A 24,482-nucleotide genomic window follows, 5' to 3' on the forward strand; every position below is an offset into this window, starting at 1 on the left:
AAGGGGGGCGGCCGAGGGATCGCGGGCGGGAGGCGCCTGCGGCCGAAGCTGACAGGCGCCGGTTGTCGGGTCTGGAAGCGGCCGCCCCGGGTCTTTCCCCCTAGACGCCGTTGCTCCGCGGGCCGTCCCCCGAGCGCGGGGACAGGTGTCCTGGCCGGGGTCTGTCGGGAAGATGGCGACCCCGGGTATGAGCTGGCAGCAGCACTATTACAGCGGCTCCGCGGCCGGAGCCACCAAATTCGCGCCCTCGCCCGCCGCCGCGCAGCAGGCGGGGCACTGCATGGATTACACCCAGGACCTGCACCTGAAAATGAGCAAGAAAATCGCTCAGCTCACTAAGGTAAGGGGCGCGGCGCGGGGCCGGGACCGGGGGAGGCGACGCGCCCTGCACCCCGGGCGAGTTAAACGGGGCTCTTCGGGGGGAAGCAAGAGCCGGAGACTTTCTCCTAGAACCGTTCAAACTTAGGTGGAACGCTGGCGATGGTAATAAAACTAGACAGCTCAACGGCACGGCTGGGTTTATATGACTTGCACCCAGCACAGAACAAATTAGGATTTACATCGTTTATAAAAATGAATCACTTTACTTTGGCTTTCATGCATGTATCAGTTAAGGCTCCGTGAGGCATTACGCTACGCTGTGTGAAGTACATTACCGTATTTACCTAGTATGACCCGAAATCCTTTGAATTAATCAATTTCTTTTATTGGTTACGTAGTTAAGGGGAGAAGAAACTTTCCGAGGAATGTAGGAGGGTAAAACATACCTTGCGGACCGTTTTGGGGGATTTAATGAGTCATTCCTCATCCTGACAAAATGTCAAAGGCTTATTAGATGAATCACACTGCGTCTGCTTTTAGTTAAGTGTTTCAGTTTATCAAAAGATAATTTTCAGTGAACAAATAACCTGCAGATTTGGCCAACTATAATTTAGAATCGTACCTAAACCTCTGAGCTTTTTTTTTTTTTTTTCCTAATTTAGTAAATGTTGATAATGAGAAAGAGTTGATATCTGTGAAGCAAGAGCAATTCAGGCCAATTACATTGGTATGTTTAGATCTCACTAGCAGTTTAGCACTACCCATTGAGAAGTGATTTGTAGTTTCTGAAAGGGAGTAGGGATGAGGAGTCTGCTGACCACTTGTTAGGAGTGGTGGTTATGTGTCAGAGAGATGGGCATTGTGGGGGTTTACAACTTAATAATCTCCAAAGGCCTACTCTTACAGCTCTAAAATTCTCATTATATAATTGCATTACCAGTTGTTACTTTTAAGAGAGTAAGACATTAGAGTTGGAAGAGAGGAAAGGAAGGAAAGGGGAGTAAATAAAGGGATGAAAAAAGGGTAAAAAGATTTTAGTGACGAGCAAATAGAAGAGCAAAGGAAGAGGCACAGGTCCATAACAGTAAAACTCAATTATGCATGGTGCCCAGCTACCACCAGCGATCCCCGCAGGAATCACAACAGAGAGTCCTGGACAGAGTGGAAGAAAAATGTAGAACAGAATTCAAATTCACAGAAAAAGACCAGACTTACTGGTCTGACAGAGACTGGAGGAACCCCCGAAACTATGGCCCCCAGACACTTTGCTAACCCAGAACTGAAAGCATTCCCAAAGCCCACTTTTCAGACAAAGATTAGACAGGCCAATAAAACAAAAAATAACACACGTGAGGAACGCCAGTCAAATATACAAGACAGCTCCTGTCCCTAAGCAGGATAAGAAGGTAGGAAGGAACAGGAACTGGATGAATGGGACACAGGCAACCCGGGGTGGAAAGGGGGATGTACTGTCCCATTGTGGGGATTGCAACCAATGTCACAAAACAATATGTGTAAAAATTTTTGAATGAGAAATTAACTTGAGCTGTAACTTTCACCTAAAGCACAATAAAAAACCAAAAATCTCAAGTATGCAAAGCAAGGCAACGTTTTGTGAAGGTTATTGTTTTTATTTTATGTCAGCTCCATTTCAGAGGTTGCTGCGTGGTTGGTTTTTACTGTTTCCTCTTATGACAGAGGGTCCCTTCAATTCAGAGAAAGGAAATGCTTTAGGGGATAAAAGCCAGGCTTCCTGAAATAGTATTTGGTCTTCAGAATACTGATGTCCAGAATGAAGCACATGAATATTTATTCATTCTGAGTTTCTCTTATGGCGTGTCACAACATCCCTTGTTCTTATTTTAGATTGTAACCCTCTATAGCCTTGCTGTAAGTAATAGAGAGACTGAATATGTTGGTGATGGAACTGTATACTGTTTAAGAAAAGCTGTTTCTCTTTTTCTCATTAAACTATTTTTTTTATGCTTTTTCTATTTCCTGTTTTTCTATCAGACAAAAATTTCAGCACAACTGGCAAAGGTAGGAGTATTGAGTAGAAGTTGCTATCACTTTCTCTCTTTACGCTACTCACCTCAAATCTAATGAAACAGGAGGCTGTTCCCGTGCCAGTGTGCTTATCACTGCTTGAGTGCTGCATCTGATCTTAATACTGAGTATTACTTGGGCTCTCTTTCTGATTTAGTGTTTGTAGTTACTGTCTCTAAACACTCTAGCCACTCCCTCTGCTAAGTGCCAGAGACATTTCATCCTTTATGCCAGGGTTTCTCAACCTTGGCGCTGTTGACATTTTTGACTGGGTAATTCTTTGTTGTGGGAGCTGGGGAGTGTCCTGTGTATAATATGGTGTTTAGCAGCCTCCCTGGTGCTACTCACTGATGCCAGTAGCATCCCCCCCACACACAGTGGTGACAATACCAGATGTTCCCTGGGGGACAAAATCATCCTATGTTGAGAACCACTGACTTCTACTGAAATATCTAGGGTTTCTCCCACCCCTATTTCTTGCCTGTATTACTAAGATAAAGCCTGAGAATGAAACAGTCTGATAATCAGGACTTTGTTGTGGCCAATACCCTTTAGTTCCTGAAAACATACAATACAAACTGCTTCCTTTATGCACCATTTTGGAAACTCAAATTTTACAGTCACATACATTTATTGTAAATACTATATGGTAAGAGTGGCATCATAAGTAATGTATTGGTTGTTAGAAGCTTTACAATATCTGTTACATAGAATATTTTACCCATGAAGAGCTATTTAATAAATTCACATCAACAGAGGTATGCTAATAGAACTATGGGTTGGAACTTGATAATAGCTTATATTTTAAAATTAGACATTATAAAGTTAGGCATTAAAATAGGGTCTTATTTCTCTTTTGGAGATAATTCAGTAGAACTCAACTCCTGGCAGCACTGTAGTTAACAATATAATTAAGAATATGCTTTGGGAATCTAACACATTGTCTTGAGTTTAAACTTGAGCTCCACCACTTACTAGTAGTGTGACCTTGAACAAGTCACTAACCTAAGAGCCTCAGTTTTCTAATCTTTAAAATGGGGATAATGATATGTAACTTGGAGGGTTGTAGTGGCACATAAAAAAAAAAAAAAAAACCCAAAAAACTGTTGCCTTCGAGTCTGTTTGGACTCATAGTGACCCTATGGGGCAGAGTAGAACTGCTCCATAGGGTTTCCAAGGCTGTAATTGCTACAGAAGCAGACTGCCAGATCTTTCTCCTATGGAACAGCTGGTAGGTTCGAACCACCGAGCTTTTGGTTAGCAGCTGAGGGCTTAATCACTGCACTACTAGGGCTCCTTAATAAGGCACATAGTAGGTTCTTAATAAGTGGAGCTGTTAACTGAAAAGAAACATTATATGCCAGGAAATACTGAATAATCTATTTAAAAAATGCTCTCCTTTTAAAATAAACCATTCTGCATTTAGTAGCATTATATGGCATTTCTTTTGAGGGTATCCTGTAAAGCTTATTAAAAATGTGTATAGTAATTTTTCTTCTATGTTGAATATCAAAGTTTAAAGCTTTCACATTTATTCTTCATTGTAATAACAGTACTGAAAATATATTATGCATTTTTCCGAGATTTGACTAGCTACAAAGAGATAAGCATGAAAGTAATCTGTAAGTTTGCACATAGTAAGGCTCAGTACAGGAGCCCTGGTGGCGCAGTGATTAAGCACTTGGCTGCTAACCCGAAGGTTGGCAGTTCGAACCCACCAGCTGTTCTGTGGGAGAAAGACGTGGCAGTCTGCTTCCATAAAGATTTACAGCCTTGGAAACCCTATGAGGCAGTTCGACTCTGTCCTTTAGGGTCGGTATGAATCGGAATCGACTTGACAGCACTGTGTTTGGTTTTTGGTTTTGAAGGCTCAGTATGGAGCCCTGGTGGTACAATGGTTAACGCTTTGCTGCTAACCAATAGGTCAGTGGTTTGAACACACCAGCTGCTCCAGGAGAGAAAAGACCTGGCTATCTGCTCCAGTAAAGATTACAGCTTAAGAAACCCTATGGGGCAGTTCTACTTTGTCTTGTAGTTATGAGTTGAAATAGACTTGACCACACACAACAACAAGGTTCAATATATTTTTAACTAACTAAAAAGTAGACATACTTGTTCAGATTCTGTTTCCTAAGAGCCTAACGTAGCAGCCCTCTCATAAGGAGAACAGCAGTTCTTTAAGCACCTTTTATGTATGGGGTACTTTACTAAGTGTTAGAGATACCACAGGGAGCAAGACACAATCTCTGCCTCTTAAAGGAATTCTATCATATTTAAGTCACTTGTGCCAATTTTTGAGAATTAAGATTAGATTCCTGAGTCATGTGACACATTTTTGGAATTGTTATCTCCCGATAGGCTGAGAAGCTGACTGGATCAAGCTATGTTTTGTAAGATCACATTTGTGTACTTCTGTACTCTCCATTATGCTGACTTTCAGCAATTGGTAATGTAAGATAAGTTTGCAAAGCAGGACTTGCGAGATGTAATTATAAAACAGCTTTATATTTTTCATTCACTATCCTTTCAGTTTACTCTGAAGCTGGTTCTTCTCCTGCCTGTGGATGAACTTGACTTTTTGGTTTCCCTTAGACAATACAGATCATCTTTCAGTAACTTTAAATAGTCTCAGGTTGATAATTAAATTGGCCAGTACAAACAAATAATAAAAACTCCAGACCAAACCTGATTTAAAGACAAACTTCTACCCCCACCCCCACTCTCCAACTTTGCCTGTTACAAGGGGAAAACTTCTTATTGGGGAAACGGGACTTCACTGATATTTTTTCCTTCTCACCTGGCTTTTCTATTTTTCCTCCTTTGTCTTGTCAGTCCTGGTTTCTTATCCCTCCAGAGTTGGACAAGGAAGAAGGGAAGAGAGGAAAGAGGAGAAGCAAACTTATAGTTGATTAGTGCATGGTGATCTAACTTCATTGCTTTTGTAGACTTGGCGGATATTTAAAGCCCATTCTTTCACTTGTGGATCCTCTACCTTCTGGCTCAGTTATTTGAAATTTCTTATCTCAAGTTCCTTGACAGTGAGAATTCTTCTGTATTCTGGCTGGTTGCTTACTCCTTCCTCAGCTTCTAGGATCTGGCAGTACTTTCATCTTCACTTTACTGAGATCTGTTCAAGCTCCAGGTAGCCCTCTTAATGAACCCATGTTACTCAACACTGGCTTGCTCTGTCTCTCTCCCATGAGGCCCATATGTCCTCCATAAGAAACACTCATTCTTTCCCAGATGCTTTCTGAAAATCTGTTCTTTGCTCTCACATTGCCTCTTCAGCCTGCTTCTCATCCTGTAGATTTCTCACTGATGACTGAAATGCTAGTTCAGTATGTTCTTCCACAAAGTGCATGAGACACATATCAAGCTCTTCAACTGGCTCCATCAAAACCTCTTTCCCTAGGCTTTAACATAACATCCATATCCGCCCTTCACCCTTAGATTCAAGGACACTTGTTAATCCTCTCTGTAATCTCAAAGACTTTTTCAGTAGTGTTAGAGTAGGAGGTAACACACCTCAACACTCCTCTCTTTGGACTGCCTCCTTTGAAAATTTTGAGAATGATCTGACACCTGCTTTGGAATGGCATTTCTGTTGTCTTTGGTTATCAGTAGAAGCTCCCTTTCTAATATCCTGTTAGGTTAGCTGCTCATCATATGCCTCTTTAGTTGATGGTGCTTGTGATACAGTTAGTCCAGTTATCCCTTACAGACATAACTATAGTATAAGGTTCCAAAGAGCAGAAAGTAGTTTCTTTGTGTTCTCTGTGTTTAGCATCATTAAACTGGTGGTAATTTTGTAATACAATAGAAGGAAATATTTTTGAGAAATTGTGTCTGCTTCTCTTCTGGCTTAATGATAGATCATTTCAACTGAGTTAAATTACTCTTAAATATTTAAATGTTTATTGGCTGCTTAAAAAGCTATATTATTTCATAAGATTTTGATATAAAAATATAATACACTCTGTCTGAAATATAAATACTATTTGTCATTTCGGTTATACTACTTGGATGTAATTGGTACACGAGTTTCCTAGCAAATATATAATAGTCTTATGATCAATCATTAATACTAGCTCTGCTTTTACTACATCAAAAACCAAAATGCATTCATATAATACCACAGCTAGTGAATTTTTCAAACAATCATCTAGTGGTTTTCTCTGTGACAACTGACTTTTTCCTAATTGGTTTTTTGAATACCTCGATACTGTTTCATGATACTCAGTTCTGGTTACTATTTGGGCTTTTTAACTAGCATTGTTATTAGCCTCAAAAAAGATAACAATTGGCTGTGTTTCAGCTTAACATATGCCAAATGCAGCATATTTTTCTATCTCCTTTCTGACGTGGCAGCTTTGCCATTCTATTGTGCAGTAACTTGGATGTAATCTTTTAGTCACAGTTTAGGGGTTTGAATTAGTTTCTTATATTTTACTGATGGGCACAAAAGTATGATATTCTATTAATTAATTGTCCAAAAACTTATATAGGGGTTTCCTTTATTTATTTATTTTTAATTTTTTATTGTGGTTTAGGTGAAAGTTTACAAAGCAAATTAGTTCCCCGTTCGATAGTCTGTGCATAAAGTGTTCCATGACATTGGTTGCATTCCCCTCAGCGTGTCAGCATTCCTTTTCTGCCCTGGGCTCCCTGTTTCCTTTTGTCCAGATTTTCTACCCCTTCCTGCCTTCTCATGTTTGCTTTTGCTCAAATGTTGTCTTTTTGATCTTGTATAATCGATTGTTATAAGGAACATGTTCCTCTTGGGTGTTATTGTTTATTTTATGGGCCTGTCTATTGTTTGACTGAACGGTAGTCTCCAGGAATGGCTTTAGTTCCAGGTCAGAAGAGTGTCTTAGGGCCATAGTCTTGGGAGTTTCTCCATTCTGTGTCAGACCAGTAAGTTTGTTTTTTTTTTGTAAATTTGATTTTTTGTCTACATTTTTCTCCTGCTGTGTCCGGGATCCTCTGTTGTAATCCCAGTCAGAGTAGTTGACAGTAATAGCCAGGCACCATCCAGTTCTTCTGGTATTGGGGTCATGTAGGCTATGATTCATGCGGTCCATTAGTCCTTTGAACTAACTGCTCTATAGGGGTTTCCTTTAGACTTCAAAGGTTTAGAGCTAGAAGGAACATTAGATTCTGACCAGCCTAATCCTCTCATTTCATAGGTGTAGAAGTAGAGGTCCAAAGCCGTTTGATGATTACATAGCTTGTCACTGGCAGAACCTGGACTCCAGTCTAGGTCTCTGGATTGATCTAGGAGAGAGGCAGCTACACTAACAGGTCTCTTTTCCTTTGTCTACCTTCTTTCTCATGCTAATATTATCCATTCAGTTCCTAAGAGGCCATAGAGTTGTGTTTTTGTCCAGGTTGGAACTATGTTTTACTTACCATCTGAATCACAGACTTTTGATGAGAGAGAAACCAACATTCCTCTCCTATATATTGAAGAACCTTTGGGGTTTATAGGTTGTAAAGTTTGTAACTGTGGCTTTGGTACATTTGTAATGGAGCTTTTTTGTTTTGTTTTGTTTTGATACTCTCAGTTAAGTGTCATATTTTCATGTTTTTATTAACAGCTTTAGTCATTCCACACTTAAAATTTTTTAATTAGATTGATTTAGAGACTGCCATACTTGGTGTGAAAGTTACTTCTGTTGTTATTTTAAATGTTTTTCCTTTGAATGCTGACTTTCTGAATTGGATTGTTGCTTAGACCCTATTCCTGAAGGAGTAAGTTGGAAGTTTTTCAGTTCTTATCCATTTCATTAACTCTTTTTTTTTTGTTGTTGTTGTTGTGAGAATCTTCTGTCCCTTCTAATTGCTAATCTCTTAATAAGTGATATAAAGGATGAAGGTTCGCCAGGAATATGTGATTGAAGTAATCTGTTCAATTTAATTGAATTAATAAGCAAATTCTCTGTACTTTAACTTAGAATTATGGGTATTTAAAAAAAATTTATTTCTCAAATTTGAGATGAGAATGAAGAGTAACCTGGGTCTATAAAACCTACTAGCTTCTGAATGGCAGTAGAAAGTAATGGGAGTTGAGAAAGATTGGTAAACTACTATTATTTTGCCCTTTTAATTGATATTATGATAGTAAAAAAAATTGTCATTATCTATGAGCATCCAGATAAACTTGAATATTATGCCATAAAATTGGATTGATGTGAATAATGAAAATTCCTAATACCATACTTATTTTTTAACCACAGAGAGTTTCTATTCTGCAGGCCACTTATGAATGAAAAGGACTTATTAAGAAAGTCTGTCAGAATTGACATCCCCATCCCTTTTTGGAGGTAGACACCTAAGAAGGGGGGGAGACAAATTGCCAACTTAATTCAGGATTTTTTTTCTTGTAAATAAAAACAATGTTACAAATTGTAGCCTGAAATATTACTATCAGGCTTATATTTTATATTTCAAATCTGATCTGAGCCATAGAGGCTTTTTTACATTGACCTGGGAACTTAATGGTCTTTTGAAATATTCTCTGACTTCCAATCAATTAACATATAAAAATGAATTTTGGAAATACCAGCCTTTGCAAGTTGGGGATTGCCAGTTGTAGTCAGTATTTTGCTGTGCTTAACATTTGAGACCAAAGTAAATATTTTAGAAAATAAACTTTTTATTAAACTGTGACAACCAAACTCGTTGCCGTCGAGTTGATTCCGACTCATAGCGACCCTGTAGGGGTGAGAATTGTCATTTGCAGGTCTCAAGCTTATTTCATTAATGATTCCATCTTTCTTTCTTACCAAAACTTTAACAAGAGTTTATAAAAAGTAATGAAGTTGAATATGTAAATTTTTTGTCCTATTTTTTTACTACTGTCATTTTGAGATGTAAATGGAGGCTGAAACTACCAAAGAACCTACAGTAGATGGGAAAAGAAAAGACTTATTGATCAACCATAATACTTGAGATTTGGATATTGTAGACTTGGCTATTATGTGCCAACTTATTTATTATAAAGAAGATAGTATTTTTAATGACTTTAAAAAGTAGTTACTTTTAACTTCTTACTTATATGCACCATCTCAATATTGAGGCTTAAGGAGGTTAGAAAGCAAAAAATTTGGCCCATAAAGTACATTGCTAATATTTAGATTATCATTAAAATTAATAATTTTTGTAAAATATTAGTTTATTCCAAACTGTTAGAGAATGAGTTATTTTAGTTAACCAAAAGTTAAAACCAGTTGCTGTCAAGTTGATTCCAACTCATGGTGCTGCCCCCCCCAACCCCCGGCCCATGTATGTCGGAGTTACAGTGGTTGATTTTTTGGAAGTAGATCACCATGTCTTCCTTCTGAGAAGCCTCTGGGTTTCCTTTCAGTTAGCAGCCCAGCGTGTTAACCATTTGCACTAGCCAGGGACTCCAAGCAGAAGTGACTTTGAGATTAATCATTTTCCACCTTCCAAAATAATAAATTTAAACCTTGTTATTGTTCTTGTTGTTAGTTGCCGTGAAGTCAGTTCCAACTCATGATGACCCCATGTGTGCAAAGTGGAACTGCTCTGTAGGATTTTCAAGGCTGTGGCCTTTCAGAAGCAGATTGCCAGGCCTGTCTTCCGAGGCACTTCTGGGCAGGTTCAAACCACCAACCTTTTAGCTAGTAGTTGAGCACTTAACTACTTTGTCATTCAGGGACTCATACCATTCATAAGTAACACTGGAGTCCTTCATCACCTCCAGATCATTGTTATAATCATCAGTATATGTAAAGGAGTTAGGCCAAATCTATACTAATCTTATGGCAAAAGCTGAAATTTGATTTCTAAATAAATTCTGTTATTTTGTTATTTATTTGCCATGTCTCCCTTTCTTATAAAATGAAGTGCAAGGTTTGAATATATATGAATTCCAGACATTTGAATTTTCTAGTTGGGCAGATTTAGTTTATTCTGCTGAATATATGTCTGTGTTCACAGGTGTTTGCATTTCTCATCCTGTTCCTCTTTAAGCAGTCTTAACAGAATCTTATTTCTTTCAGAAAACATTTCATAATCAAAATACTAAATAGTATTCCTTTCTTATTCTTAGGTGTTTTGCCTAGTGATGTTTATACACTATATAAACAGTGTATGTGTAATGTGGGAGGAAGCTGTGTTTTTGTGTGTCAGTATATGTGTGTGTTTAATATATTGGTCTACTCAGAGTAGCAAAAAAAGATATACTTAGATATAACTAAAGTAGGGCATGTAGGTCCATGTGTTTACCTGGTAAACTTTTGTTGAATGCTTAGTCCATGAAAGATACTGTGCTAGGCACTATTAATTATATACTACTAATTTACTGTTCCATTCTTGGACTATATATTTTTCTCAATTTTGCCAATAAACTTTTTAGAAAATTTGACCAGAATAAAGTAGGTGAACATATTAATCAATAGATTAATTTGACAAGTTTTAAATATATAATTATGGGCAGCTTTTTCTGTTTGGTTTATTTATTTTGGGTAGAATTTACATATCTGATTTTCTTAGCTAAAGGAGCTGTGTTATGCCTTTCAGCTTCTTTAATAAGGTTTTCAAGAATAATGCTGTCTCAGTTGACACAGTTTGGTTGCAAATCTATGTAACAGATTTGGCTAGGGGTTAGAGGCAGTAAAGAGAAATTTCAGTCTTATGATCAGGTATTAATGGATCTGTGTTAGGTCTAGGTGTCTCATGGGCAGGCGAGAGAGCCACATTCCTAGACCTCACATGGCCCAGTGAGGCAGCGCTGCCTGTTAAACGGGTCAGAAGATGTGGTTCAGTAAGTTAGAAAGACACCAGTTTGACATACCTCTGTTCATTGCAGCATTATTCACAATAGCAAAAAGATGGGAACAACCTAAGTTCCCATAAACAGATGAATGGATAAGCAAAATGTTGTACATACATACAGTGGGATACTATGTAACTGTAAAGAATAACGATGAGTTTTCAAAATATAATGTAGATGAATCTGGAGGACGTTATTCTGAATGAAATAAGTCAATCACAAAAGGACAAGTATTGTATGATTGCACTGTTATAAGAAGTCAAGAATAGGTATACATACAGAAAACTGTTCATTGATGGTTAACAAGGGATGGGAGGGGGAGGTAGGGGGAATCACTCTCTACATAGTAGACACTTGTTATTTTTGGTAATGGGAAAGACAATGACGAATGTGAGTGAAGTGTGCATGGCTTGACCAAGGTAAATGATGACGTTAAAAAGTACACAAGAATAAGGGCCTTTTTTGGTAAATGCTGTAACATACACAAATTTTGCAACAACAGCAATAACAACTAAAAAATATGGATGTGGTTAGACATTATAAGCAGGCATATTTGTGTATATACGGGTACATGTATAGACGTATCTGTAGTCATACGCACATACATGTATGTGTGCTGCTTATATATTCATATATATATGATAAAGCATGTAAAGGGTACAGTTACAGATGCTTCCTAGACACGACCAAACACCATGCGGGATTGGTTTACTGGATTTGAAGGCTTAGAACCACAGTCTCGTGGGACAATTCAGTCAATTGGTATAACATAATTCATAACCTTTATGTTCTGCATCCTAGTTTGGTGAGTAGCGTCTGGGGTCTTAAAAGCTTGCAAACACCCAGCTAAGATACAGCTATTGGTCTCTACTCATCCGAAGCAGAAGAGAAAGAAGGAAACCAAAGACTCAAAAGAAGAAACTAGTCTAGAGGACTAATAGCCTACACAAACCATGGCCTCATCTATTATGAGACCAGAAGAAGTAGATGGTGCTCAGCTACCACTATTGACCGTTTTTACAAGGGACACAATAGATGGTCCCAGATAGAATGGAAGAAGAATGAACAAAACTCAAATTCTTAAAAAAGGTCAGAGTTACTGGGCCAGGATAGTCTAGAGGAATCCTGAGACTATTGCTCTGAGATACCCTTTACTTTGTACTGAAGGCACACGCGGAGGTCACCTTTCAGCTAAATAACAGATTGGCTCATAAAATAAACAACATCACCTGTGAGTACTGTGCTCCTTTAAAAAATCATCTGTATGAGACCAAACGGTCAATATCTACCCTAAAGCAAAGGTGAGAAGGTAAAGGGAAGGCAGGGAAGCAAGAGTAATGGAAACAGAACGCCCAGAACGGAAATAATGAGAATGTTGATATGTTGTGAAAAATGTAACCAGCGTCACTGAAGAAAATGTATAGAAATTGTTGAATGAAAACCTAATTTGCCATGTAAATTTTCACCAAAAACACAGTAAAATATTATAGTAATAATAATAAAAAGTGGCCCAGCAGATTTGAGTATGGACATGTTAGATGATATTAAGGGATTATTATTAATTGTGTTGAGTGTGATATTGGTATTATTTTAGCTATATAGGGATGTCTTAGTTATCTAGTGCTGCTGTAACTGAAATGCTGCAAGTGGATGGCTTTAACAAACAGAAATTTATTCTCTCACAGTCTAGGAGTCTAGAAGTCTGAATTCAGGGTGCCAGCTCCAGGGAGAGGCTTTCTCTTTCTGTCAGCTCTGGAGAGGGTCCTTGTCATCAATTTTCCCTGGGTCCAAAGGACATGCTATTTTCCTGGCTCTTCTTTTTTGGTGGTATGAGGTTCCCGTCTCTTTCTACTGGCCTCTCTCTCTTATATCTCAGAAGAGACTGATTTAAGACAACACCTAATCTTGTAGATTGAGTCCTGCCTCATTAACATAACTGCCTCTAATCCTGCCTCATTAACATTACAGAGGTAGGATTTACATCACTTAGGAAAATCACATCAGATGACACAATGGTGGACAGTCACACAATACTGGGAATCAAGGCCTAGGCAAGTTGACACATATTCTTGGGGGACACAGTTCAGTCTGTAACAAGGGGTATGTTCTTTTTTTTTTAAAGGTACACACTGGAATTAACAAATCATTAAATAAAGTTACCACGGACCCTCTGCAAAGCAAACAATAAAGATTTGACTACATTACAGAAGAAAAAAAGACACTAGTTTGAATTTCAGCTTCACTACTTCTAGCGTATGGCCTTACAAAAACCAAACCAACCCGTTGCCATCAAGTCGATTCTGACTCATAGTGACCCTATAGGACAGGGTACAACTGCCCTATAGGGTTTCCAAGGAGTGCCTGGTGGATTCAAACTGCCAACCGTTTGGTTAGCAGCTGTAGCTCTTAACCACTATACCACCAGGGTCTCAGTATCTTCATCTGCAAAATCAGAGTGACAAAGCCTACCGCAAATTATTGTAAAGATTAAATGAGATAATTTAGGAGAACAGGTCAGTAAATATCAATTCTTACCTGCTCCCCAGGCCTTTCCCCCTTGGTTCAGCCTCTCTTAACATAGTCTCTAACAATAAAGTATGTTTTTTGTATATATTTTCTTTATTGATAGAGATATAATTCTACATTATTAAGGACCACAGCTATAAAACTAAAGGTTAAGCAGCACATACAGTATCTAAAAATGGATGTGGAACTTTGCCTCTGCTGTTTACTTAGCCTCTGCTTTGGTTTCTCAGCTGTTGTCATGGGCCTGCGTGACTATGACTCTTATTACCACCCTAAACACCCTCGCGTAAGTGTGACTTTGACTCTTATTATCTCCCTGAACACCCTCAGATGGGAGAGGAGTGGGTGGGATTGTGGGGATGGGAATAGTCACCTTTTGTGTGAGTTGCCATTCTCCTAGCAGCACCCTACAATCATAAGCATGGGATAAAATTGCAGTCAGATTCTCTCCTTGTGTGTTAATTGTAATCCTCATAATCTGAGACTTGAATCTATCACATCGCCCTAGGTCAGAAAAAGGAATAAAAGGTCTAAATTATTGCACAGCATGGAGTGAAACTTTTAAAAATATAATTATAATAAAGTTTTTTTATCTTGTATGTTCATCATTTGCTTAAATATGTTTTCAGCTATTTCCTTCCCAGCACAAACTGTCAGTGTGGGAGTTGGTTTTGTTAAATAAATAAAGCCTTTGTCTAAGTAACTAAAGATAACTAGAAATCTTTTGCTCTCTAAGACTTCAGCACATTTGGTTGGATCCTTCTGCATTAACCTTATGCAACATACAAAAAACTTTTATAAACCTATTTATTCAAATATGGACTCTCTCAGGCAGACAGTTAAACTTTTTGGTTTCTATCCTGGTATGTACTGTCCTTAAATGACCTAGAAGAATGTGCATTTTCAGTGCTTTTAATACTAGAGTATGTTCATACCTGTCCACACTTTCTTGTCCCAATCCCCTGGTGATTGTCAGAAAATACTGGTATAAAAGGAGCTTGAATAGGTGTACTCGACTAGATGTAACTCCCTATGAATGAGGAAGTTAAAAAAGATAACTGGCCTAGAATAAACAAGAATTTGATCTGAAGCCAGGTCTTTCCTGTTGCCGTCGTGTCAATTCTGACTCATAACGACCCTGTAGGACCGAGTAGAACTACTCCATAGGATTTCCAAGGAGCGGCTGGTAGATTGGAACTGCCAACCTTTTGGTTAGCAGCTGAGCTCTTAAACCACTGCACCACCAGGGCTCCAAGCCAAATCTATCACTTTAATATTGCTCTCTCTAGGAGCCTAGATATTTTTAACCTTTTTGCCCCATGCTAGTGTTCAGTCCTATTTTTTCTTTCCTCTATTTCTGTTCCTGGGTTGTGGAGCATTGCTGGGGAAAATTATGTAAGTCAACTATGGTAGGCAGAATAATGCTCCCCCTTCCAAGGTGTTGACATCCTAATCCCCAGAACCTGTGAATATGTTGCCTTACATGGCAAAAGGAACTTTGCATGTGTGATTAAGTTCAGGATCATCAGATGGATCACAGGGATCCTTATAAGTGAAAAAGGGAGGCTAGAGAGTCAGTGTCAGAGTGATGTGATGTGAGAAAGACTTGATCAACCATTGCTGGCTTTGAAGATGGAAGGGGTGCTGCCACAAGCCAAGGAATACAGGTGACTTCTAGAAGCTGGAAAAAGCAAGAAAATGGATTCTCTCCAAGAGCCTCCAGAAAGAACACAGTCCTGCCAACACCTTGATTTTAGACCAGTGAAACCCATTTAAGGCTTCTAATCTCCAAAACAGTAAGATTAAAAAATACACTGTGTTGTTTTAAGCCACTAAGTTTGTGGTAAATTCTTAAAGCAGCGATAGAAAACTAATACATGGGCTTGTATGGCTCTCTACAGAATCAGGTTATCTGGTTTTATCTGATCACTCATTATTTCTGCATTGTATCATGTTGTTCTCTCTCTGAATTGTCCACAATTGTCTCCTTTCTTCTTTCTGTATACACATTGGGTCACAAACTGCTTTCTGTATTACTGACACTATCTCAAGACTGTCAACCTTAAGTTATTTGTCTACAAATATACTGGGGTCATTCAGTTCTTGAGAGAACTTTCTCTTGGTTCTGCCACTTTAACTCATATACATGCTGCTTCTGCGTGTCTTAAATAGATTATTCTTGACAAGGACAGATAGGAATCCAGGGAACTGATTGAGAGGCTATGTAATAGTATTGTTGAGAAGTTATAAGGCCTGAATTAGGACTATGGTAGTAGAGAGATTGGAGATTTGAGATAAACTTGTCAGGACTTTGTGATGATTGTAGGGGGAGGATTGAGGATGATAGGTCTCTGTCACATAGTAGGTACTCAAATATTTGTTAAGTGAATGAAAGAGTAAGGGAGTGAATGAATGAATGAATGACTAGATGGATACTGATGTCAACTGAGATAGGAAGGAAGAACATGTATTATTTATTGCTGTATAACAAATTACCCACAAATTTAGCAGTTTAACACACATTTATTATCTTACCCAATTTCTGAGGTTCAGGAATCTAGGTGTTGCTTAGCAGGTTTGTTCCGGTTTGGGGTTTCTCGTGAGGTTGCAGACAAACTGTTGGCCAGGGCTGCAGTCCCTGAAGACTTGACTGGAGCTAGAGGTTCTACTTTTGAGTTCATGCACATGATTGTTCGCAGGAGACTTCAGTTTTTCTCTGTGTGGGCTTCTCCATAGCAAGTGATCCAGCAAGAAGAGAGAGGAAGGAAGGGAGGGAGAGAGAGAAGAATCTGCAGTCTTCTCACAGTGTAGTCTTGTAATCTTGGAATGATGTATCACTTTGGCTGTATTCTTTTGGTCACATAGACCAATCTTGGTACAGTGGAAGAGGAGACTACACAAAGGTTTGAATACCAGGAGTCAGAAATCACTGAAGGCCATTTTGGGTGTCGGCCACCCCAAGAGAGAAGCAGAATGATAGGAGATAATGAGTTCAGAGTTTAAGATGACCATGTATATTCAGGTACAAGTATGTAGTAAGCACATTTGGATATGTGTCTTAACCTAAAGGGAGAGATCAATGCTAGAAATAAAGATTTAGAAGTTGTTAGCATATAGATGGTCATTAAATCATGAGTAGTTGGTTGGGGACTTAAATAGAGTATAAAAAACCATTTAGAATAGTTGTTGAGGGAAGAAAGAAAAAAGAGCTGACCAAAGACAAGTGAAAAGATCAGTAAGACATGGTTGTCCCAAAAGGAATTTAGAAGGGGTATTTGGTATTAATTTGAATGTTTGCAATTTTCTGCAAAGTCCTATTCATTCCTATTGAGAGGCCCATTGTTCAACACATGTAGGGTAGAAGAAGGCAGGTTATCATAGGATTAATCCAGAGCCCAAGTTTTGCCTGAGTGGGTATAGAAGAACTGGGGTAAAGAGAGAAGGAGCTTTCTAGAGAATAATTCGGTTAATCTATTTTAGTTGCATGCTGCTGCATAGGGAAGGAAGTAAGGCAAGGACAGGGCTAATAAAGAGAAAATTTAGAAATTGAAAGGACCATTGGTATGTGTGAAGATAATGCCCAGAGGCAAGGGATGATGGCAAGAAGTTGTGGCATAAGAGGGGGCTATATTAAGACTTCTGAGGTGGAATAAGTTACAACAAGATCCAGGGTATAGTCTTGAGAAGGTTTGTAGTGCAGTACAGCCTACTACCACCACCGACCATTCTGACCAGGGACACAATAGAAGGTCCTGGATAAGAAAGGGAGAAAAATAGAGAACAAAACACAAATTCCTAAGAAAGGCCAGACTTACTGGAACGATAGAGACTAGAGGAACCACCAAGACTATAGCCCTAAGATACCCTTTGAACTTGGAACTGAAGCCACTCCTGGTGGTCATCTTTCATCCAAACAATAGACGGCTTAAAATAAACTCACCCATGAATACTGTGTTCCCTTAAATAATCAGATATATGAGACCAAATGGTCAACATTTACCCTAAAACAGAGATGAGAAGCTAAGAAGGGCCAGGGTAACTAGATCAATGGAAACAGAACAAAAATAATGGAAATAATGAGAATGTTGATACATTGTGAAAAATGTAACCAATGTCCTGAAACAGGTTGTATGAAAATTGTTAAATGGGAATCTGATTTGCTGTGTAAACTTTCACCTAAAACACAATAAAATGGGATACATATAGCAGATATTGATGGAGTTGAGACAAGGATTCTAATGCAGCACTACTGGAGGTTGAGTGGACCAACAGAAATCCTGCTGGTCCCCCAGTGTTAAAGAGGCCTAGGCAAGTTCATTATATTCACCCCCAGAGGGAGGAATTTAATGTTGGGAAGTTCCACCTGGGACCATTTGAAGCAGAGGCTCAGCTAGTCAATCAAGATGAGGAATGACGAGGGGGCCAAGGTCTTCTGGTCCAGCCCTCAGCAGGGGACTCAAAGCCATATGCACATACATGGGTGAAATGGCCCTTTTTTGGGGCTCCTGGGCACAGGAGCCCAATGTACTGTAATACCAAAACCTGTCAATAAAATCTTGAAGGGGCCTAAGGTTAGACTTGGTGCTGGGGGAGGTATTTGAGGATGCAGTGGTTGATGGGACTGAGGTGAAAGTTTGGATGAGAATTGGAAGATTTAAAACAGATCTTGTATAAAGTAGTTGCATCTCCCTTACCTGAATGTATTATTAGTATGCATATTATGTCTAATTGGGGAACACTCCCTCTACTTGATATAGTAAAACTGAAGGCATATAAGTCTGCCCTTAGGCCAGTATTGATTGGACATGCTAAATGGGAACTATTAGAATTGCCTGATTCCACTCAGGTTATTAATTTGAAACAGTATAGGATACCTGGTGACAAAAGGAGATTACTGCTTTGATTAAAGACATCCTAAAGGCAGGAGTGTTCATGCCAACAAATTCTCTGTATAACAGCCCTGTATGGTCCGTGTAAAGGCATATGACTCACAACGGCTGACAGTAGACTGTCAAGGCCTAAATAAAGTAGTGCCACCTGTGGCTTCAGCTGTTCAGACATGGTATCAACAATGAAGAAAATACAGCAGGCCAAAGGAGACTGGTACTCAGTGATTGATCTTGCAAATGCCAAGAACACCATTAACGGATTGGAACAAAAGATACTGTAGCAATCTGGACCACAAAGTTATATTTCATCAGACCAAGAAACACTTTACAACCCAAAGGGTGCAGCAATGAGCCAAGAAACATCATATTAAATGGACATACCATATTGCATACCACCCTCAGAGTAATGGTTTGATAGAGAACTGGAATGAGCAATTGAAACATTTGTTACCTAAAATGAGGTTGGGTAGGGAGATACAGGCCTATAGGACTGGCTCACATGCCTTCACAAATGAGTGTGTGCTCTCCCTCAACATGAAGCTGGGCAAAGGGAAGGTCATTATTGGACAGATGCCTACACTTCTCTGGGGGATCTGGGGAAGAGGGGGATGAGGGAGGACACTGGTGCCCCTGTACAATTCTTTCCCACATCACCTAAAATTGCTTTTTTCTTGCTGGGTGCTCTGGTTCCTAGACCAGGGATACAAACGAGGGTCCTGAAAGCTGAGGTGATTCCTAAGCAAGAAACTGTTAACTGCCCCTGAACCTGTGCACCAGAATTCCCAAGGACCTAATGGGGTGGATTGTACCTTTCCCCTATCTGGCAAAATTGTGGTTGACAGTGAATACTGCTGTATTGCCTAGTAGTTGAGATAGCCTGCTAATGTACCACTATACTGTCTCCTGCTGGTCTCTCCTACCCAACATGAATGGGAATGGACTGAGGGGGAAGCACTTTCTAGAGTGGTCTTGCTACCAGCAATCTGGACTGGCATAGCAGCTGATGTCCCTTTCCAAGGTAGAAAAGTTTGGGTAAAAATAAACGACAAATGGAATGAAGGTGCGGTGTGATGGGTCACTTTTGTATGGGCTTTCTTGCCATGGTCTTGTAACTCCCACCTAAGTGATTGGGTGGGACTGTGCAGATAGGGTAATTTTGTCCCACCAAGAGGATTAGTCAGTTTTGCCATTCCACTGGGCTTGAAATGAGCCATCCCAGAGGCAGGAAAGAGAGGATCCCACCACTACCAAGGAAGGAGGGCCAAGAGCCGTGTGTGTCCGTTGAACCTGCAATGCCTGCGCTGAGAAGCTCCTGGAACTAGGAGACTGAGAAAGAGAGAGTGCTGCAACACTGAAGATGGTGAGACGCAGTGGCAGAGAAATGGTGGCAGGAGAGACCAGTAGGAGACAGTGTAGTGGGCTTCCTGGTCCATGGAGCAAAAAAGCTGAGTGCCTTTCGGCAGGAGGCTTGCTGGAGGAGTAGGGTGCCTCTGGACACTTGATGGAGTTGGTTTGCTGACCTGTGGAGCTAGAGCTGAGTGCCTTGGGACCAAGGCTTACTGGTGGAGTGGGGTGCCTTTGAGCACTTGTTGGCAGAGTTAAAAGAGCTTTGTAACACTTAGCGGGGCAGAGGTTAAGGGGCCAGAGAAAGGCGTGCTTGTAGACACAGCTGAAAAGAGGCTGTCCTGAGGGAAGAACTGTATCCTGAGTGTCCCTGAGCCTGAATTGTAACCTGTTACCTCCCTAATAAACCCCATAATCGTGAGTATTGTCTCTGAGTTCTGTGTGTCCATTGCAATGACTTATTGAACCCAGCACAGAAGTAGAGAGTGCTGTGGGAGGGATGGTTGGTGTCAGAATTGGTAAAGATGGAGGAGAGAGGAGGCATGTCTGACCTTGGCCTCATAGGAATCAGCCTTGGGCTGTTGATCTTGATTCTCCTTCCCCCCTGTGAAGAGAGAGGAGGTCAGACACCACTCCTATGCCATTTTTACAGTAGGAGAAATAATAGCTGAAGGTAAAGGAAAGAATAAATGGGTTATACAACAGGGAAAATCTAACATTATGCTGATACCTCGAGAGAGACTCAGAGCAAGGGAATAATCTCTCAGCTAAATTTTATCAGAGGCTAGAGAGGGTGAAGTCAAGATAACTTTTGGAGAACCTGACCAGATCAGATGGATACCTGCAGCAGACCTGAATGGCTGGTAGGTATCTTTGTGACTCCCACACAGTGATTGGATGGGATTATGCAAAAAAAAAAAAAGGTGATTGTGGCCCACCAAGGGGATTGGACAGCTTGCTGCTAATGCAAATAAGATATATGGAACCTGTGGTAGTTAAGGTTGTGTGTCAACTTGGCTGGGCCATGATTTTTAGTGGTTTGGCGGTTATATAATGATGTAGTCATTCTCCATTTTGTGATCTGATGTAATTATCCTTCATTTTGTGATGTGTTATGAATCCTAGCCTCTATACCTGTGATTATGGTCCCATTTAGGAATGAGTTGCTGTTTTGTTAATGAGGCAGGATTAGGGTAGGGTGTATCCTGAGTCACCACTTTGCTAGAGGGTATGACTCAAGTCACCACCTTTACCCAAGTCACCACCCTTACGCCCTTATTCAAGTCACACCCTTGCTCTGCCTTGCTCAAGTAAGGGAAGTTTCCTTGAGGGTATAGTCTATATCCAATATATATGAATGCTCTGGCAAAGTTCTCTCTCTTGCTTTGGATCTTGCATCTGGCTCATCATCATCTGACCTCTGGTTCTTGGAACGTGAGCCAGCAGCCTGCCATCTGACATGCCGGTTCTGGGATTTGCCAGCTTCCACAGGCCTGTGAGCTAGCAGTCTATCGTCTGACCTGATTTGCCACCTTCCACAGCTTTGTGAACTAGCAGCCTGTCGTCTGACCTGCTGATTTTTATTCATCAGCTCCTGCAACCACGTGAATTAGGAGAAGCCTCCAGCCTGATGTCTGACCCACATATTTGGGACTTGCCAGCCTCCAGAACCACATGAGCCATTTCCTTGAGAGTGAGTTCTGCGAGCCATTGCAATGAATTATGGAACTCAAAGATAGGAGGCAGAGTACTGAGGGGAGGAGAGGTAGTTGATGGTACAGCAGTTTGGAAAAGTTGGACATTTGGGACATCTTTAATCTCTGCCTCATGGGAACTGCGTTGGTGCTGATCCTTCTAAAACAAATTGTTCATTTAAAGTTTACGGCGGACCAAAGGTGATTAGATTTAGGAATCCCAAAGACTGTAAGTCTGGTGTTTTGGATTCCACATGCGTTTTTGAAATCCCCAAAGATAATAGCAGGGTTGAGATAGAAGGGACATTTGTGAGTCTTGTGTCTAAATCTACACTGAATGTGGGCAGTAACCTAGAGGCCAGCTTATTACTATGATGAGGCAGGTTGAGTGATAAAGCTGAATAAGAAGATGAGCTGTAAAACAGGAGGCATTTTTCATTATGGTGTAAGAATAATGATCTAGAATAATAAAGGTAAATACCATTTTGAGCAATCATTACATGCTATTATTATGCTATTTAATTCTTATTGCAGCCATGAGGTTGATACTGCGTTCTCATGAGGAAGTTGTATGTTATAGAGGTTAAGCCATGTTGCTAGAAGAGGTGGTATTTGAACCTAGGTTTATCTTACTGTGCCATGTTGCCTTTTTTAGAAGGCGGCATTGGGAAACTAGGTGAATTCCAAAATCAGTTTGAGATTCCACAACGAGTTAGGTGCAAAATAAACTATAGCTTCTGTTGGAAGAGAATCTGTTGTTGGCTGAGAGCCAGGCTTTAGCAGGTAATGGGGTAGAAAGGGGTTTCCCTGAATTGGCTGAAGGTATAGGGAGTTGGTTTTGTTTTTTGTTTAAATACTGGCACAAGGATTCCAGATCCCAAGTATGATGAGAGAGAGAGGACAATGATGGGAGGAACCAGGGGATGAGAATGGATGCTGGGATTTAACTTGCAGTCTGTTCTGCATTTAGACAGCTAAATAAGGTAGAATATATAGTCTTAGAATGCAGAGTCTTACTATGCTTAAGTTTTTTTTTGATAGCAACTAGCAAATTTTAAGTATTCAACACACGTTAAATAATAGAATAAAATTTTAAAATGTAATATATTTAACTGAATTTACTTGTGCAGACTGTCTTTTCTAATATATTTGATATTTATACAAAATTTCTGTGTATTTTGCTATCATAAAAATAATGAAAATAAAAATATCAATATTCTCCCATTTTACTAGGCATATGGGATTTTTTTAGGTTGCTACTTATTTGTCGTTGACACCTTAAATCTGAAAACAACACTTTATAAAATCTAAACAACTTTTAGACAGCTAGCAGATAATTTTTTTTAATTTTTATTATTTATTGTTGTAATTAAATGAAGTTTACATTTCAAGTTAGTCTCCCGTACAAAAAAATTTTTTTTTACGTATATTGTTATGAGACCCCAACCACTCACCCCATTCTGCGACAGCACACTCCTCCCCATGAACATTCAACCAGCTCCTAACTCTCTCTGCCTTCCCGTCTCACCTGTGGACAGAAGTTGCCCTTATGGTCTCTTGTATCTACTTGACTAAGAGGCACATTCTTCACAAGTATCACTTTATGTCCCGCAGTCCAGTCCAATCCCTATCTGAAGAGTTGGCCTCGGAAATTGTTTTAGTTCTGGGGTGATAGAGAGTCCAGGGGCCATGCCTTCCGGGGCTCCTCCAGTCTCAGTCAGACCATTAAGTCTGGTCTTCTTACTAGAATTTGAGTTCTGCATCCCATTGTTCTTCTGCTCCGTCAGAGACCCGCTGTTGTGTTCCCTGTAGGACGTTAATTGGTGGTAGCTGGGCACCATCTAGTTCTTCTGGTCTCAGGCTGATGAAGTCTCTGGTTTATGTGGGCCATTCTGTCTCTTGGGCTAATACTTTCCTTGTGTCTTTGGTGTTCTTCGTTCTCCTTTATGCCAAGTGGTTGGGACCAATTGATGCATCTTAGATGGCCGCTTGCAAGCTTTTAAGACCCCAGATACCACTCACCAAAGTAGGATGCAGAACATTTTCTTAATAAGCTTTGTTATGCCAGTTGACATAGATGTCCCCCGAAAGCATGGTCCCCAGACCCCCCATCCCTGCTACTCTGTCTCTCAAAGTATTTGATTGTATTGAGGAACTTCTTAGCTTTGGTTTAGTCCAGTTGTGCTGACTTCCCCTGTAGTGTGTGCTGCCCTTCCCTTCACCTAAGATGATTCTTATCTACTATCTAGTTAGTGAATAACTCTCACCCTCCCTCCCCACCCCCGTTACCATCAAAGAATGTTTTCTTCTGTGTTTAAACCTTTTTTTGAGTTCTTATAATAGTGGTCTTATACAGTATTTGGCCTTCTGTGACTGACTAAATTCACTCAGCATAATAAGTTCCAGCTTCCACCATGTTAGACGATGTGTCACAGCTTCATCATTGTTCTTTATCGTTGCATAATATTCCATTCTGTGGATATACCATAGTTTGTTTATCCATTCATCCGTTGTTGGGCACCTATGTTGCTTCCATCTTTTTGCTATTGTGAACAGTGCTGCAATGAACATGGGTGTGCATATATCTATTCGTGTGATGGCTCTTGTTTCTCTAGGATATATTCCAAGGAGCGGGATTGCTGGATCGTATGGTACTTCTTTTTCTAGCTTTTTAAGGAAGCGCCAAATCGATTTCCAAAGTGGTTGCACTATTTTATATTCCCACCAACAGTGTATAAGTGTTGCAGTCTCTCCACAACCTCTCCAGAATTTGTTATTTTGTGTTTTTTGGATCAATGCTAGCCTTGTTGGGGTGAGATGATATCTCATTGTAGTTTTGATCTGCATTTCTCTAATGGCTAATGA

The 24,482-nt window shown here is 39.9% G+C and overlaps 1 protein-coding gene across 1 annotated transcript in view; it reads left to right on the forward strand.

The window, feature by feature from the left end:
- The first annotated feature begins 4 nt into the window (after positions 1-4).
- The window catches only part of FAM184A (family with sequence similarity 184 member A), a 137,924-nt gene continuing 113,446 nt past the window's right edge, over positions 5-24,482 (forward strand). The window contains exon 1 of the mRNA XM_004382734.3: positions 5-340. Within this exon, the coding sequence (XP_004382791.1) occupies positions 173-340 (168 nt within the window). The 5' untranslated portion in view covers positions 5-172. The remainder of the gene's footprint in view (positions 341-24,482) is intronic.

This window comes from Trichechus manatus, unplaced genomic scaffold (assembly GCF_000243295.1).
Source record: "Trichechus manatus latirostris isolate Lorelei unplaced genomic scaffold, TriManLat1.0 scaffold00098, whole genome shotgun sequence".
Lineage (NCBI taxonomy): Eukaryota > Metazoa > Chordata > Mammalia > Sirenia > Trichechidae > Trichechus > Trichechus manatus.